Source organism: Lissotriton helveticus, chromosome 5_1 (assembly GCF_964261635.1).
Source record: "Lissotriton helveticus chromosome 5_1, aLisHel1.1, whole genome shotgun sequence".
Lineage (NCBI taxonomy): Eukaryota > Metazoa > Chordata > Amphibia > Caudata > Salamandridae > Lissotriton > Lissotriton helveticus.
Genome location: NC_136065.1, coordinates 2,045,202,251 through 2,045,220,884, shown reverse-complemented (window position 1 = coordinate 2,045,220,884; position 18,634 = coordinate 2,045,202,251). Strand labels below are relative to the sequence as shown.

Here is an 18,634-nt window from a genome sequence, read left to right as displayed (position 1 = left end):
AAATTTACCCATTCCATTATTTACTTTGTCTAACTTTTTCCCATGATTATATATAGCCAGAGTTAGATTTCCTAACATACAACGTCCACTATTCTCCTTTCTTTTATTTCATTTCCTCCCCTTTCCTATATGCAAGTTTTTTCTCATTTATATTATACTATATGAAATGCGTTACTTACCTGTAACAGCAGTCATCTAGTATTGGTATCTTTCATAGATTCACATGCCTGAATCATTCCCCGTCGTCGGGGTGAGAGTCCCCGGTAAATAATTATAGTAATGTCACATGGACATATACTTAGTACTAGGCCAGAGGCCTCACATTAGTAGCCTATCTAGGTCCTTATGTAAAAAGGACCAAACTTTGGCCAGTAGCCAATCAGCCCTTATCACCCTCCTGACCTTCCTGGAAGGAGCCCTTGTCCCTCAGATTTTCGTAAGCACCGTGCCAAGTAGTACCTACTGAGAAGACTTAGGTGAGCCCTTCCAGGGGAGGCGGGTGGGTTGCATGTGAATCTATGAAAGATACCAATACTGGATAATGAATATGCTACTTACCAGTATGCATCTGTTCTTGGCATGTAGGGCTGCTAACATTCATATCTTAGCATTAGATCGCCGCCTAGTGTTGGGCTCGGATGATTGCACATTGTTGTCCTGGAAGAGTCTTCGAAGTATCCTGAGATAGGTGGCTCCTCCCCTGGACTACAGTGCGCATGGGCATCGGCTCCATCCCCAGATTGTTTTTCGCCATTGTGGCAGAAGATGGAGTGAAAAGTGTAAAGGATGTCCATGCTAAAGAATAAATACAATAGTATATCTGCAGCTGCGACAGGCACCGGGGAGGAGGGCGGGCGATATGAATGTTAGCAGCCCTACATGCCAAGAACAGATGCATACTGGTAAGTAGCATATTCAGTTCGAGGCATGTGGGCTGCTAAATTCATATCTTAGCATAGAATACATAGCAGTCCCTCCATCAGCGGCGGTTGCCCGTGCCAGCTGCAGAAACCTGAAAAAGTGTCTTGAGAACAGCCTGTCCTACAGCTGCTTGCTGCTTGGAATGCACATCAACACAGTAGTGTTTTGTGAAGGTATGTGGTGTGACCCACGTGGCTGCTCTGCAAATATCCTCTAAAGGGATGTTCCCTAGGAAAGCCATGGATGCCCCCAGTTTGCGTGTGGAGTGCGCTCTGGGGGGTATTGTTAAAGTGCGCTTGGCTTTTTGATAACATATCTGGATGCACTTAACAATCCACCTGGCTATCCCTGCTTTGGAAATTGGGTTGCCTTTGTGTTGTGGTGCGAAGGCAACAAAGAGTTGTTTTGTCTTTCTAAAGGGTTGTGTTCTGTCTATGTAGTACATCAACGCCCTCCGTACATCTAAGGTATGGAGCATTCTTTCCGCCACCGTTTGCGGGTTTTGAAAGAATGCTGGTAAGTCAATAGTTTGGTTAAGATGAAACTGTGACACCACCTTAGGAAGGAATTTAGGGTTAGTGCGTAGCACTACCCTATTTGGGTGAATTTGAATGAACGGCTCTTGTATGGTGAGCGCTTGCAGCTCACTGACACGCCTCAGAGACGTAATAGCTATCAGAAAAGCCACTTTCCACGTAAGGAATTGGAGCTCACACGAGTGCAGTGGCTCAAATGGTGGCCCCATCAGTCTGGTGAGAACGACGTTGAGGTTCCACACCGGAGCTGGTGGCGTCCTTGGGGGAATGACTCTCTTCAGACCTTCAAGGAAGGCTTTAATGGCGGGCACTCTGAAGACAGAGAGGTGCTGCCTGTTCTGAAGATAAGCCGCTATGGCTGAGAGATGTATCCTAATGGAAGTGTACGCCAGATTGCACTTGTAGAGATGTAACAGATAGCAGATGATGTTGGGGATAGATGCATCTAGTGGGTTGATGTCATTGGACGTACAGTAGATGACAAATCGCTTCCACTTAGCAGCATAGCATGCTCTAGTAGTTGGTTTCCTCGCCTCCTTGATGATACTCATGCATTCTGGAGGTAGGTTAAGGTATCCAAACTCTAGGACTTCAGGAGCCAGATCGCTAGGTTGAGCTGTTGTGGATCTGGATGCTGAATGTCTCCATGGTTCTGCGTCAAAAGACTGGGCGTGAGGCGCAGTCTTTGATGCGGCACCACTGAGAGTTCGAGGAACGTGGTGTACCAAGCCTGTCGTGCCCACGTTGGAGCAACCAGGATGAGAGTCATGGAGTGCTGCCTTAGCTTTCTTGCGACCAGCGGTATTAGAGGGGCTGGCGGAAAAGCGTACGCAAATTTGCCGGACCAGTTCATCCATATCGCATTCCCCTGCGACTGTGGGTGAGGGAACCTGGCGGCAAAGAGTCGGCATTTTGCGTTCTCTTTTGTTGCAAACAGGTCTATCTCCGGATGACCCCACTGCTGAAAGTACGGGTGGAGAACAGAAGTGTGTATCTCCCACTCGTGCATTTGATGGCTGTATCTGCTGAGCAGATCTGCCATCTGATTGTCCTTGCCCGGGAGGTGTTCTGCCATGAGGAAAATGTTCCTCTGAATGGCCCACTTCCACATGCTCTGAGCCAGATGAGACAGCTGTGGCGAGTGGGTGCCCCCCTGCTTTTGAATGTAGTACATCGCGGTCATGTTGTCCGTCCGGACTAGCACGACCTTGTTGCACAGATGTACAATGAAGGACTTGAGCGCCATGAAGATTGCCATCAGTTCCAGATAGTTGATGTGCATCTTCTGTTGCTGCGTCGTCCATAGTCCCTGCACTGTGTAAGTGAGCACATGAGCTCCCCATCCCTGGAGAGATGCGTCCGTTGTCAGGACAATCTGCGGCACGGGCTCTTGGAACAGTCGGCCCTTGCAAAGGTTGTGTGGAGTCCACCAATGCAGAGAGTCGTATGCCCGACTGGTAACCAACACTAGGTCTGTCAATTGCCCACGAGCCTGTGTCCACTGATTCGCTAAGCACTCCTGGAGCGGGCGCATATGTAACCGTGCGTGAGGGACTATGAAGATGCAGGAGGCCATCATGCCTATCAACTGCATGAACACTCTCGCTGGCAGGGAGTGTCGTGGTCGGAATCGTTGGATCAGCGACTGAATGCTGTCGATTCTGACTTGGTTTGGCTGAGCCATGGCTGTCAGGGTGTTGATCGTAGCACCCAGGAACTGCCGGACATGTGTCGGCTGAAGATGCGATTTTGGGTAATTTAGGGAGAAACCCAGATCGTGAAGAAGGTGAATTGTAGTCGACATGTCTGCGGCGCACTGTTGCTCTGACTTGGCTTGTACGAGCCAGTCGTCTAGGTAGGGGTAGACATGGATATTCTGCCTCCTGAGGTGCGCCGCCACTGTCGCTAGACACTTGGTGAACACCCTCGGGGCTGTTGTGACTCCGAAGGGTAGGACTTTGAACTGGTAGTGCCTGCCTTGAATAGTGAACCTGAGGTATTTCCTGTGTGACGGGTGTAGTGGAATGTGGAAATAAGCATCCTTGAGATCTAAGGTTGCTAAGAAGTCTCCCTGGTTTAGCAAGGGAAGAATCTGCTGCAGTGTAAGCATATGGAAATGCTCTGACAGTATGTACAGATTGAGGGGACGTAGATCGAGAATGGGCCTGAGAGAACCGTCCTTCTTTGGAATAAGGAAGTACAGGGAATATACCCCTGTGCCTTCCTCCCCCACCGGCACGAGCTCGATTGCGCCTTTTTGCAGCATCGCCACCACTTCCTGCTGCAACAAGTGCAAGTGCTCTGCGGACATAGGCCTTTGCCTCGGTGGGATGTTGGGTGGAGTGGATTTCAGCTCTAGGCAATAACCATACTGGACTATTTGTCGCACCCACCTGTCTGTGGTGATGTTTTTCCAGACGGGCAGGAACTGCTGCAGTCTCCCCCCGACAGGTGTTAGGTGGTCGGGGGGCAGTGACAGAAAGTCACTGTTTGCTTGGAGTAGAGGTGCGGGAGCTGTTGTTTCCTCTGCCGCGACCTCTGTTGCTGTTATTCCTGTAACCTCCCTTGTTCTGTTTAGTGAACGAGGATTGCGCCCCACCTTTGGAGAACTGGGATTGTTGACCCATTTGTCCTCTGGTGACTCCACGTGCACCTGAGCGACGAAAATTGCTGCCACGAAACTGTTGGGACTGCAGGGCCCCCATAGACTTAGCAGTTTCCGTGTCCTTCTTTATTTTCTCTAGGGTGGTGTCAACATCCGGACCAAACAGACTATCAGGATTGACTGGCTGATTCAGAATTGTTGTCTGAATATCCTGCTTAAACCCTGAGATGCGGAGCCAGGCTTGTCTTCTCAGCATAACGCTAGTGTTGATAGCCCTAGCAGCTGTGTCCGCAGCGTCAAGTGCACACTTGATGGCTGCGTTTGATATTAGCTTTCCTTCCTCAATAAGCATTTTGGTGCCTTCCTGGAACTGTGGGGGCAGGTGTTGTATAACCTGTTCTAGGGTGTCGTAGTGCGCCCTATCATAACGCGCCAGGAGCGCCTGTGTATTCGCGATGCGCCAAAAGTTTGCCGCCTGTGCAGCCACTCTTTTGCCTCCTGCCTCAAGCACTTTGGACTCCTTATCCGGGGGAGGAGCTTCACCCGTTGTCTGGGAGTTGGCACGTTTCCTGGCATTGGCAACCACAAGAGAGTCCAGTGGCAATTGTCCCCGGATGTAGACGGGGTCCGCAGGTGCAGGCCTGTACTTCTTTTCAATGCGAGGGTTGACCACTCTCGCCCTCGTAGGCTCCTTAAAAATGTCCCCAGCATGTTTGAGAACACCTTTCAGCATAGGAAGTGTCTTTACTGTCCTTTCAGATATGGCAAAGGTGTCGAAAAGGAAGTCTTCCTCAACCGGGTCGGCATGCATGTCCACATCATGATTGGCCGCCGCCCTTTCAATTAGTGCATGAAATCCTGCTGAGTCCTCAGTCGGGGATGCACGTGCATTAAAGGTCTGCGGGTCTTGGCCCACACCTTGGGTGTTCTGGTCACCAGTGTCGTCGTATGAATCTGGTTGTACATCAGGTTCATCGATAGGGAAATTGTACTGCTCATCCTCATCATATTCCTCACCCACAGAGTGTTCTGGGGAGGGAGTAGGGCTCCGTCTTGGAGGAGGCTGAATCGGTTCCGTGAGGCCTGAGGCGTCAAGGGGCACCCTCTTCTTTTTCAGTGGGATGATGTAGGGGTCCACCGGCTCAGAAGTGATCTTCCGTTTATAGAGTGTCAGCTTGCCGGTGGCAGCATCGATGAAATGCTCTGAATCGTCTTCCGATTCGAGTACACGACGTGGAAGAGGGTCAGGCAGCGAGGAACCCTGTTTCGGAGCCGATTTCGTCGAAAACGCTTTCGGCGCCTCCTTAGGTGGCAAGAGAAAGAGGAGTTTCCCAGAAGGCTTAGCCGGAGCGTCCTTTTGCGGCTGCGGTGACGGCATCGGAGCCGATGGAGCAAAGGCTTTCTCCCTGATTCTCTGCAGTGACTCCGCAATGGGGGACGGTACACTGCCAGTGGGTTTCGTCGCCGACAAGGATGCTTTGAGCGGTCCCTCGGATCCGACGTCCTCGCGGGCCTTGTGCGTTTTGGGCGCGGAAACCGTCTTCGGCACCTCCGAATCTTGAGGCCGGGGCGCAGACTTCTTGTGCGTAGCCTCTTTGGAGCCGACCTTGGCGGGCTTGGACGGCGCCGTAGCCGCTGATCCGTGCCGACCATCTTTCTTGGGGGCCCCTTCCTCGGGCGTCGGTTTCGATTTCGGAGCATCGGAATCGACAGACTTCCTCGGCTTCTGCGGACCGGAGGTCGACGGAGCCGATGGGGTGACGGGCACCGACTTCTTCACAGGCACGGCAGCCATCTTAGGGACACTCGAGTCCTTAGGTTTCAGTTTCGATTTCGGGTCGGCCATTTTAGGTGTTGACGACCCCGATGGTTTCAGTTTCGGTTTCGAAACAGCGTGCCCAGCAAGTGAGTCCGTAGCCGGGCCCGAAGGCGGGGCTGTGGCTTGCGGCAACGGGTCCTGGGTAAGGCCGACAGGCGATCCCGTGTCCCGGTCGGTATCCTCGTAACCTTCGGGGCAGAGCTCGTCCGCTGAGCTATCCGCCGCGGCCCCATAGATCTCATCGTCGTCTCCTACCTCTTCGACGTATTCGAGGACTTGACCCGCGACTCCGTCGTCGTCTCCCGGATCCGCCTCGACCTCCGTCTGTGATGGGGAGATTTGTAGATGGTGACCCTGGACCTCTTCTTCCTGGTCGCCGAAGATGTTCTCCGGATCCGGGGCCGCTTGCCTAGCTTCCAAGCGCACCGCGCGCCGAAGCTTGAGAGTTTTCTTGGAGCGGAACTGTGCACAGGCCTTGCACTTGCCGTCGTCGTGGTCCGGTGAAAGGCACTTGTTACACACGGGGCGTAGATCGATGTGTGGGTACTTGGACCCACAGAGCGGGCAGTACTTAAACGGGCTCCGCTCCATGTCCGTAAAGGCTTGCAGTCGTGTCGCGATGAGAAGGCCTCAAAGTTTAGAAAGCGAAGAAAACTCCGCTTGTTCCGGCTCCAAGAGACGGAAGACTCGAGACCGTGCGCAGACAATACCGACGCAAGAAAATCGAGGCCTTTTGGCCGCTAAAAGTTAGTTTTACTTGGTTCCGACAGTAAGACGTCGAGACCACATCCGAACCCAATGGCGGAAAAAAACAATCTGGGGATGGAGCCGATGCCCATGCGCACTGTAGTCCAGGGGAGGAGCCACCTATCTCAGGATACTTCGAAGACTCTTCCAGGACAACAATGTGCAATCATCCGAGCCCAACACTAGGCGGCGATCTAATGCTAAGATATGAATTTAGCAGCCCACATGCCTCGAACCTGCTGTTACAGGTAAGTAACGCATTTCTTATCCAGTATTATGGGTATCTTTCATAGATTCGCATGCCTGAATCAGAATAGCAAGCAATAATGAGCACATATATCTTGAAAGACATAATAAACTTATCATAAGTTGTTACACAGTTTACATGACACTCACAACCTGATAAGAAATGTGCGATAAGTTACCTGGAAGGCGGGATGATAGGAAGAAGGCTCACCTCTAATGAAATAGATGACGTAGGACCGCCTGTCCTACTGCTGCATCCTTCATACGTTCAGAATCCAAGCAGTAGTGCTTGGTGAACGTATGCAGCGTCTTCCATGTCGCCGCTCTGCAGATGTCGACAATGGGTACCCCAGCAAAGAGCGCCATGGAGGTGGCTACCGCTCTAGTGGAGTGTGCTCGAACCTTTGAAGGCAGAGGATGGCCCGCCTGTTGGTGACAGAATGCGATGGCCGCTGAAATCCATCTGGAAATGCTCTGTTTTGTCAATGCTAAGCCTTTCCTGGGCCTGCTAAATGCAACAAACAATTGGTTAGACTTCCGAAATTGCTCAGTCCTGTGTATGTAGAATTTGAGACATCGCTTGAGGTCCAATGAGTGTAGAGATCTTTCAGCCGCAGATGATGGATTTGGGAAGAAAGATCTCAGGACAATAGGTTCATTGAGATGGAAAGAGGACGGAACCTTTGGTATAAATTTTGGATTAGTCCTTAAAACGACCCTGTCATTCTTAAACTGGATAAAAGGGTCTTGCACAGAAAAAGCCTGCAGTTCACTCACTCTCCTTGCTGACGTGAGCGCCAGTAGTAGAGCCGTTTTCCATGACAAATATTTAAGATCTGTTTTGTGAATTGGCTCGAACGGGTGTTTCATTAGTTGAGCTAGTACCACATTTAGTTGCCATGTAGGTGGTGACGCTCGTACTGGAGGGAAAGTTCTGAATAATCCCTTCAGAAACTGCTTGACCAGTCTGTTGGTCCATAGTGAAGCGCCACACGAAGAACGTCTAAACCTGGAGATGGCCGCCAGATGGACTTTTATTGAAGCGTGTGCTAGCCCTGAATTGGCTAGGTGGAGCAAATAGGGCAGAATTTGTGCTGGAGTAGAAGTGAACGGATGCAATTTCTGAGCCCTACACCACAAACAGAACCTTTTCCACTTAAGGGAATATGTCTTATTAGTACTTTCAGCCCGGGCCCGGGCTAGAACGACTCTGCATTCTTGTGGAAGATCTAGATTCTGGAACTCTCTGAACTCAGGAGCCAAGCCGATAATTTGAGAGATGTTGGATCCGGATGTTGGACTTGTCCCTGGTTCATTGTAAGGAGATGTGGGCATGTCCTGAATAGAATTGGAGGTTCCAGCGATAGAAGGTGTAGTTCTGTATACCAGTGCTGGCGCGGCCACGCTGGGGCTATCAGGATCATGGTACAACTCTCTGCTTTCAATTTCCTGAGAACCCTTGGGATTAGGGGAAACGGTGGAAAGGCGTAAGCAAAGGTCTTGCACCATGTCATCGAAAAAGCATTCCCTAGGGATCTTTTCTGGGGAAGCCAGCTTGCGTAACGTTGGCATTTCGCATTCATTTCCGTCGCAAAGAGATCCAGGTGAGGCTTGCCCCAACGGGAGAACACCGAGTCGAGCGTCTTCTGGTCGAGCTCCCACTCGTGGCAAATTGAGCGCTGTCTGCTTAGCGAGTCTGCCAGGATGTTGTCTACTCCTGGGACATACTCTGCCCGCAGAGAAATGTTGTGCTGGAGTAGCCACCTCCAAATTTGCTGAGATTCGCGAGACAACGTCTTGGATCGAGTACCTCCCTGTTTGTTTAGGTAGTGCATTGTGGTGGTGTTGTCCGCCCTCACAAGCACTGGGAAGCTCCTGATTCGGGGTAGAAATGCCCGAAGAGCTAAGCGTACTGCTCGTAACTCTAGCAAATTGATGTGGAGTCGTTTTTCTGCCACTGACCACTGACCTTGTACTTGCAGTTCCTGAAGGAACGCTCCCCATCCTTCCAGTGATGCGTCCGTGGTAATGACATAAGGGGAGACTGGGAGTAAAAAAGGAAGGCCTTTGTTCAAGTTGTCGCCCAGAATCCACCATCTCAGAGCCTTTTTCATGACCTGAGTGATCTTGACCCAGTCGTCGAAGGATCCTGTACTTTGGATCCACTGATTTGTTAAAGCTTCCTGTAGAGGTCACATGTGGAGACGACAATGCGGAATGAGAAATATGTTGGAAGACATCATTCCTAGCAACGACTTGAATAGTCGAACCCCGACTCTCTTTTTGGTCTGAATTTGGACGGCCAGGTTTCTCAGCTTGACCTGACGTTCCCTGGAAGGGAAGGCTTTCTCCTGTTGTGTATCCAATGTCGCTCCTAGGAAATTGAGACGTTGTGATGGACGTAGATTTGACTTTTCCTGGTTGAGCGTTAGGCCTAAGTTCTCGAAGAGACGAAGGCAGGCGGTAGAGGACTTGGCCACGCCTGTCCGACTAGGAGCCTTGACAAGCCAGTCGTCTAGGTAGGGAAAGACTTGATGATGATGCTGGCGAAGGAATGCTGCTACCGGAGACAGACACTTTGTAAAGATGCGTGGAGCTGACTTTAGGCCGAATGGTAAGACTCTGAACTGGTAGTGCCTGCCTGCCACTGTAAACCTCAGGAATTGTCGATGACTCTTGTGAATGAGGATATGAAAATAGGCATCCTGGAGGTCCAAGGATACCATATAGTCTTTTGAATTGAGCAGGTGTAATACCTCCTGAAGGGTAACCATACGAAAAGACTGCTTTTTGAGGTATTTGTTTAGGTTTCTCAAATCCAGTATCGGTCTCCACTGCTTCTTCTCCTTTTTTCTGATCAGGAAGAATCGGGAGTAGAATCCTCTCCCCTTTTGTTCTCGAGGAACTCTTTCCACTGCTTTTTTCTGAAGCATTAGCAAGAGTTCCTGTTGAAGTATGTTTAGATTTTTGTGTTGCGCCGGACATGGTGGATTTGGAGGAGGATGCTCCAGAAACTCCAGAGTGTGTCCGAAGCGGACTAACTGCAACACCCAACGATCTGTAGTAATTTTCTTCCAATTGTGAAGGAAGTTGGTAATTTTTCCTCCAACTACGAACTGTGGAGAAGAGGTGGAGGCCAGCTGGGGAAAGCAGTCATTGACGTCTGTTATTGTCTTTCTTTCCTCCTCTTCCTCGAAAGGACGACTTGTTATATGAGGATGGTCCTTGGTGTTGTTGCCTCTGCTGATATTGAGGTTTGTACTGCTGGGAAGAATTATAAGAGGACTTGTAACCTTGATAGTTGCCACGAGACTGTTGTCCTCGACCTCTGGAGCCTCGAAAGGAATTCTGCTTGAATTGTAGAGTGCCTAGGGCTTTCGCCGTTTCGGTATCCTTCTTAATGCCTTGCAGCATGTCATCAATATGTTCACCGAAAAGGCGCTCCCCATCAAAAGGCATGTCGAGGACTTTGGCTTGCACTTCAGGCCGGAATGCTGTGGCTTTAAGCCAGCCCTGGCGCCTTAAAACTGCTGCTCCCGCCAATTGACGGAACCCTGTGGAAGCAATATCCAGGGCCACCTCTATCATTTCTGAAGCAGAGCGTTCACCCTCCAGCAAAATCTTTTTAACCTCGTCTTTCTGGTCTTCTGGAATCGCCCCCAGATATGGGGCTATATCTGCCCATATCTGTCGATTATAGCGACCTAGTAAAGCCAGAGAATTTGCAGCCCTGATTGATAGGGCGGACATGGAGGAAAATCTCTTGCCAATGGCATCAAGCTTTCTTCCTTCTTTATCAGGAGGAGCAGTCATTGTCGCTGACGGATTGCTGGACTTCCGCTGAGCGGCCTGAGATATAACTGAATCAGGTTTAGTTTGACCAGTCAAACATGCGGGTGCAGTGTCTGGGGCTTTGTATTTCTTTTCAAGTCTAGCCGGCATTGGAATGAGAGAGAGAGGGGTTTTCATTATTTTTTGTCCTTGCTCCCATATATAATCGATTACTGGAATGGAGCGAGCTGATCTCTTGAAGGGTTCTTTGAAATCATGAAGAAAACAGTCCTTCGTTTCCGATGCTATTTGGATGTTGAATCTTGCAGCCGCTCTTCCTACGATATTATGGAATCCCCCTAAGTCCTCAGGGGTTGAATCGTCCTGTACTTGGTCTGGGGATATTGGATCTGGGTTAGCATTATCATCAGAATCCATATCATCGTCATCATGTATTTCGCCTTCTTCATCCTGGGCCTCATCAATTCCCACTTCTTCCTCATATTCTTCCTCAGCCGTAGAATTTTGAGGAGGAAATGTCTCTTGTTCCTGATGCACATCCCGCGGGAGAGGCCGCTGTCGATGTTTAGGAGTTGGTGTTTCCTGTGGTACCTGTACTCCAGAGGCAGGAGCAGATGATGGAAATCTTTGTTTATAATCTGAAATTAGAAATTGTAGGTCAGAAACAATTGAAGCTGGAAGGCACACCATAGGCTGAACAGTGGTATGCTCTTGAACTGATTCTTGAATTGTAATTTCCTCAAAATCTTCACAGTCCGAACTCTCATGAACTTTGATGTTGAGATGAGAGGGACTGGATGCTATGGGAAACATGGACTGATCTTCTGGATCTTCCATTTCTAAAAACTACGTTGGCAACAACTGTTGGACCTTGCTGGGTGAGGTCATCTCTGGTGTGACCAAACGTGACGACATTTTAAAGTGTGTATATGTATACTTCAATGAGGGAGAGCCCTTGGAGTGTAAATCCTTTGACGCGGTGTCTGTTGATGGTGTAGCGTCTACTATTTTTAATGTTTCAGGTGTTTTCATTGTCATTGATGTCTTCGTCGACGACGACGACGTCCTCGTCGACACTGTAGCATTCGACGACGACTATGCCACCGTCGACGGCGCCGTCCTCGTCGATGACGGTGTCCTCGCCGACGAGGAACTCGTCGACGGCTGTATCTTCGTCGACGGTTGTGTCTTCGTCGACGATGGGATCTTCGTCGACGACGACGATTTTGTGACAGGAATGACAGAAGATATTGACTTACCCATCGTCGACGACGTGGTAGTAGTCGATGCCATGGAGAAAGTAGACGCCGTGGATGTCGAAATGGAGACTGTCGACAACGTCACAGGCAGGCTAGACGACATTATAGCAGGCTTATTGAATTCTGTCATCTGAAGAGAAGGCTTGACCTTAGGATGACTCTCAATAGACTTTGGCTTCTTGTGAGGAGGCGCCACCGACTGATCTGGAGAGGACTGCCCAGGCCTTTTTGAAGCGGAGTGGAAGCTCCTGAAGGAACACTCGCTCTCACTTGAGGAGACTACCTGCTCTTTGTTCTTTAGTCTCTGGAGCCACAGAAGCAGTCGCCCTTCCCTGTCCTTCAACGTCTTGACCGGGAGAGTGCGACAAATCTTACATTCCTTGGCAGAATGCTGAGGATAGAGGCAATACAGGCAATCTTCATGTTTGTCCTCTATATGTAACCTCATTTTACTACAAGAGGCACAGGGTCTAAAAAGCCCTTTTTTAGGAGTAGTAGCCATATTTATTACCAAAACTTGAAGAATAAAAGGATAAAATCCAAAGATATAGGAAAAAACCTGAGCAGAGCTCAGTGGAGACTCCCTTCAGCATGACGTGCGGTAGAAAATCTGAGGGACAAGGGCTCCTTCCAGGAAGGTCAGGAGGGTGATAAGGGCTGATGGCTACTGGCCAAAGTTTGGTCCTTTTTACATAAGGACCTAGATAGGCTACTAATTTGAGGCCTCTGGCCTAGTACTAAGTATATGTCCATGTGACATTACTATAATTATTTACCGGGGACTCCCACCCCGACGACGGGGAATGATTCAGGCATGTGAATCTATGAAAGATACCCATAATACTGGATAAATGTTAAATCCTTTTATGGGTCTACTATGATGTATTATACTTTTATGAACGTATATACCTTAAATCTCTCAAAGAATTACGACAACAAAAAAAACAGGTGATGGTGACTTCGTTAATTTAGGAGACTAACATGAATCCTGTGCAACTTGAGCCCTTTAAATCCATTTTCACTCTTTCCTGATGGCCAAAGCAAACTGAAGCCATAGGTAATACCCAGTTTCAGAACAGATATAGCCCTGTGATGAAACAGAAAACGCAGTTTTGGATACCCATGAGCAAATCCAAGACCCAAGTTATGCGACAAGAGCCAGTCTGCAGCTTTGATCTGACTAGCTGCCGCTGCTACATTTGATATACACAGTGAGTTTTATTTACACTTGAAACAGGAAGCAGGTGTGTAGAACAGAACGCTGGGACAGATCTTCTCTTTTAAGTCTAATCACCTAAAGGCTCAAGTTGCTCATCTTTTTTTAATACCCACACCGTTGGTTTGTTGCATCTCAGGGCCCGGTCCCATCTTTTTCAATATTCCAAGTGCCCAGGGTACTTGCCTCATCTTTAATATTAAAGTGATTTCTTACTAAGTTTATAGCTGCCACAGTTTGCCGTATCAGAGATGATCAAATGATGATAAATTCTGCTAGACTAACACCACACATTGAATGACATGGATTCAAACCTGCAGTGCTTGTAGACTTAAAACTTGGATGAGAGAGTACTTTTTGTCCGACGAACGGAGAGGACAGATTTTGCTACTTCATTACAATAAAACTAAAACTGTGAGGTTTTAAAAGGCCTCTGTATGAACGGTTTTTCTTTAACTTATTTCGGGTCACAGGGTTAGCATAGCGACAGCTGCAGAATGTATCATATAAGATCAATTTTAGAGCAAGCAGTGCAGAACAGAGCCATACATGTATTGGGTGCATAAACTAATCAAATTGATATACTATAATCAATTGGGCTGGTTTCAACACGTTCCAAAACCATCCCCTCCAAGGTAGTGGTGACAAACAGAATCCGGTCATCTCTGTCTGATGAAGAACAGGGAATGGTTACAGAGCAGAATTATCCAGCGCAGATCTCACCTACCCGATGCAGATACGTGTCAGAGTCCTCTGGCATGTCATAATTGAAAGCGATGTTGACTCGTTCAATGTCCATTCCCCTACCAAAAAGGTTGGTGGCCACCAGGATCCGGCGTTGGAAGTCCTTAAACTGCTGGTAACGGGACAGCCTGGAATATGTTAACAAGAGACCATGAAACAGCTGACACTAGTAACCCCAGTCCAGAAAATGAGGCTACTACAACACCTACCTTTCCTCCTGTAGCATGCCTCTGTGGATGGCTATGGCTGGAAAGTTCTGTTCTACCAATAACTGGGCGAGAGCAATGCATCGCTGAACAGATTTAACGAAAATCACCACCTGTCAGAGGAGAAATCACAACAGTGAGTCTGGATTTTGCAAAAAGACAAGTCGAGAAGCAGACAATGTTTTCCATAAGAATTAGCCACACACAAAATGGAAATATGCTTCTGAATCCAAACTTCCTGAATATTAAGGTTATACAAATGGCATCATTAGAACGCTGGGGGTACACCACAAAAGGTCTAAGAGCCCACTGTAGTCAGACAATTCTCAACGTAAAGTCCTAGCTAACTTATTCACCCTTGTTCAACTTATCCCAAGAAAACATTGCCAACAGGTCTGCTGCTGACCTTATGTCACCTACATATACAGCCTCATGGCAAAACAGGTGTTTATGTAGGACTATTAAAGCACACAATGACAACCACTACAGGACAAGACCTCTTTAATTTTACTCGCCAAATACGTTGGCATACTGTATATGATGATACAGCATACACATAAAAGTATGAGTTATTTACCTTTGGTAGCGATGTATCTGGTAGAGATGTTGTCTAGCCGCAGATTCCTTAACTTAGAATATCCCCAGGCGTCAGACTGGATCCGGAATTTTTTTTTTGCAGCAGCACCTCTGCGTGCCGGGGATGGCACCACACGACCCCGATGTGTCATAAAAGTCCCTCCTGGCGCGCTGAAGTCAGTTTTCGTCGGAGAAGCTTTTCCGCAACAACGCGGAGCCACCAACCAAAACTGTGTAAGTATGAGAACAGTGTGCACTGGATGAAAAATCCGGGAATAAAGAAAGAGAATGGTGCAAGACACCATTATAGAAGACAGAAGTAGACACTGTCTTCATAGAAGTGAAAGCCGTGAGAAAGAGCCCCACTAGGGAAGCAAAAACCCATCCCAAAGTGTAACAAGGGAGAATACCGCAACAGACGGAAATAGACTGTCATTATCATTCAGAACTGTGCCATCCGGCAAGAATAGAGCACAGACAGAACAACAGTCTACTGCATAAAGGCAGGAAGGACTGGCACTTCCCCTAAAGTAATGGAGGTGTAAAACAGATCACAACCGATCCCCAAAAGAGGACGACTAAGAGGAACCTAGGACCCAGAGTCAACAGAGAAGGCGGAAGGAGGGGAAGGCAATAGGAGAGGAAAGTGTGTCTCCTAGCGAAGATGAATTAAGAAGGCACCATATTACATGAAAAAGTCCCTAGAGGAAATTAGCTGTACATGGAGATTCAGAAAGGGACGCAACAATCTGAAATCCCCTAAGAGAAAACCAATGGCACTTAAAAGAGGCCAGTGGAGCACACCATTTGGCAATGTCAGAACGGGGAGGCTGGGTGGGCGTTAAGGAATCTGTGGCTAGACAATGTCTCTACCAGACACATCGCTACCGAAGGCAAGTAACTCGTACATATGATAGAGACATCTAGCCGCAGATTCCTTAACTTAGAAAATAAACCACAGCCATACCCCAAAAGGGAGGTGGGTTTGCGACAGGACAACAAAAAGCGTCAATCATCTGAGCCGGCAACCTGGTGACGGACAATGAGTAAGCTGTGGCGGAACAGCCAGACAGCACTCCAAGCAGCTCGGAAGAGCAGAGATAACAAGATGCAAGACATCCCAAAATTGCCAGAATGGCACCGGACCATACCCGCATAAAAATGACAGGTGGAAACAGCACCAGCCATATACCAGAACAAGGGAAGAGAAAGAGGAAAGGGGAATTACTCAGCTTACCGGTGCACTATATAGACCCCGACCTAAGGACGAGAGAAAATGAGAGATGCAACCACATAAAGAGATGTAACCAGAGACTATCAGACCAGCCTATAGAAGGAATGCTGGAGGAGCTTCTGCCAAGAATCAAAGGGCAAGAGGTAGAAACTGAGAAATGCTTTGAGCACAACAGGCGGGTACAAGAAACACTTTAAGTGCACACCCAGTCCCAAAGGGGAGAACAGGGGTGAACAACAGCAATGTAAACCCTGCTGAAGCAAGCCACTACCAACACAGCAGCAGGAAACCGGTTGAAGAGACCTTAAGGTGGCATGGCTAAAGAAAGCATAAGACTGCCCGACCGTGCAGCATGAAGGTCTAAAGAAGAATGAACCCATGAATACAGACATGTAAGTAGTAGGCCAATGACAACTGCAATCAGAAGGGCTGCCCCGCAGGCATAGCTGATATAATAGTAGGAAGACACCCAGTAAGAGGCACATCCAAAGAACAGGGCAATAGAGGTACAAAAAGCACCACGTACAAACGTGGGGAAAGTCTCTGAATCCGAGACCAAACCCTCCAAGTAGAGGAAGATAAAATAAGTACAGTGTCCGAACACTAAGAAAAAAGAGCAGTCACAAAACTGGGAAACCACCCCAGTAAGTAGAAGCTAGGAGGAACTTTATAGGTAAGTTGCAATGACTCAAAGGCTCCGCCACACATGGGGACACAGGTCCAGGCCTTGCAACCTCGAAAGGAGGTGTCGACCGAAGAAAGCCATGGCAACCGGCATGTATACATACATGCAGAACATCGAAATCTGTGGAGACGGAACTAGCCAGGAGCATGGAACATGTCCATACTGGATCATACCCAGCACAGTAAGGGCAGGCATGAGCCAATTAGAAGAGGGGAACTTGAAAGAACACAGACCACCGTATAAGAGACTACCAAGGGCGCATGGAGCATACAGGTTCCCCAGGCCCTTTTGAGGCAAGCAAAGCTATATAGTAGCATACAAGTACCCCACATGGAGTATGCACACCCCAAACATCGGGAACACCTCTTCGGGCAATAAAGCCAAGCCAAAGAGTGCAGTGACTAGGTGAACCCGTGGACGTGAGTTCCGAGTCCTATGCCAATACCGAACTGAGCTACCGACTCAATACCACAGTCCGAGGACTAGACACAGCAACCTGTGGAACACTGCCACAGCAGGTCAACAGTTAGCACAAAGCATCCAAATGATGCCAATAAAAAAGTAATTCTCCTTGTAGAAAAGATGACGCCAGGCTCACAGCCCATGCTAAACATAAAGCGCATCTAAGGAATGTGAAATGAAAAAAGTACCACCAGAGAAAACAGGCCTAGGAGGACTTAAGTGGGAGGACGAAAGCCCGCAAGGAGCCGTTGAACCACCGACTCGGCATAACCATCATATAACAAAACTCCTTTAAAGGGTAAGTCAACCAGCCATTCCCGGATATTTTCAGTGAAGACGCTGTCTCTCAACCAAGCGTGGTGCCTTAAGACAACAGAACCCGCCATAGCTCGGCCTAAAGAATCCGCTGTGGCTAGGGCTGAACGTATTGTGAATTCGGCGAGATCACAGCCATCCCGGAGGAGGTAAAGGAGATCAACGCGAGCACTTTCAGAGGTGGTAGAAAGTAAAGACTCCACGAAGTCCCACAGGGTAGAGGTAGCCCGAGCCAAAACACAGGGCCGCACTAGTGGACGCAAAGATGTTCCTACCCCACAACTCAAGCCACCGTGACCCCTGAGAGGGAGGAAGCGTTAGAGGTGGCAGGGAGGGGAAAGCAGTCTGTAACACAAACCCCTGCACATCAGGATGGACAAAAAGGCACACCGGGTCGGGTGGAGCTGGACGGTGCAATAGTGAACGGGTCACCTGAAGCAGGCTGGACCCAAGCACCCAAGAGGGCATCATAAAGGGAAGTCTCAAAGGGCAGAAGCGGCTCCACATTGCCGGACCCACGGTGAAGGACCTCAAGCAAGGGGTCCACAGACAAAGGGGCAGAAGGGAGTTGCATATTAAAAATGCGCGAGGCCAATGAGACCACTCTCAAAAAGTCTGCACCAGACTCAGTAGCCCTCCTCGGAGGAGACAACAGCTCATCTGTGGGGGAGGATTGTAAGCTGACCCTCCCCAAACACTGAAGGTGCGACCAATGCCCCGCGTAAGGGAGCCCCATTGAAGAGTGAGGATCCTGCCGAGGTTCCTGGGGAGGGGAAGAGCCTGCCGGCTATGGGAGTTCCTGAGGAGGCTCCACAAATTCCAAGGGGGGGGGGCACTGGTAACAGGACCGATACCGAACTCTCTCCAGAGAAGAGTCTAGAACTCTGTGCCTACACGGCGCCAAAATGACACGTGTTGGCGCAGATTGTGCCTCGTCAAACGCGGATTAGTCTGCATCCGGCGTCAAGTTGGCGCCAAAACTATGACAAGCTCCCCTTCGGAAGAAGGAGAAGGCGATGGTGCCGGCGAGGCAACCTTACGATGCTGTCCTAGCACCGACTCCTCTTCATCCAAGACAGGCTCCGATTCAGGAGAAAGGAGCGGAGGCGGAGCCGAGCCTCTGGTGCCTGAACATCGTCGACCCAGTCTCTGGACAAGCAGCCGCCTGCCCGGGAGCCCAGGAATTGCAAGTTTTAAAGCCCAAAGGCATTGCACACTGTTCCAGACGCGAAGCGTCGAAAACGGGCCAGAGGAACCGCTCACTCCAGATC

At 49.1% G+C, this 18,634-nt stretch overlaps 1 protein-coding gene across 2 annotated transcripts in view; it reads right to left on the bottom strand.

Moving 5' to 3' along the window:
- DDX39B (DExD-box helicase 39B) overlaps positions 1-18,634 on the bottom strand; it is a 96,307-nt gene that overhangs the window by 19,615 nt on the left and 58,058 nt on the right. For both annotated transcript variants that reach the window (XM_078645886.1, XM_078645887.1), the window contains exons 8-9: positions 14,095-14,204; positions 13,869-14,013 (exon numbers count right to left, since the gene is read on the bottom strand). In XM_078645886.1, coding sequence (XP_078502012.1) covers positions 13,869-14,013; positions 14,095-14,204 — 255 coding nt within the window. The remainder of the gene's footprint in view (positions 1-13,868; positions 14,014-14,094; positions 14,205-18,634) is intronic.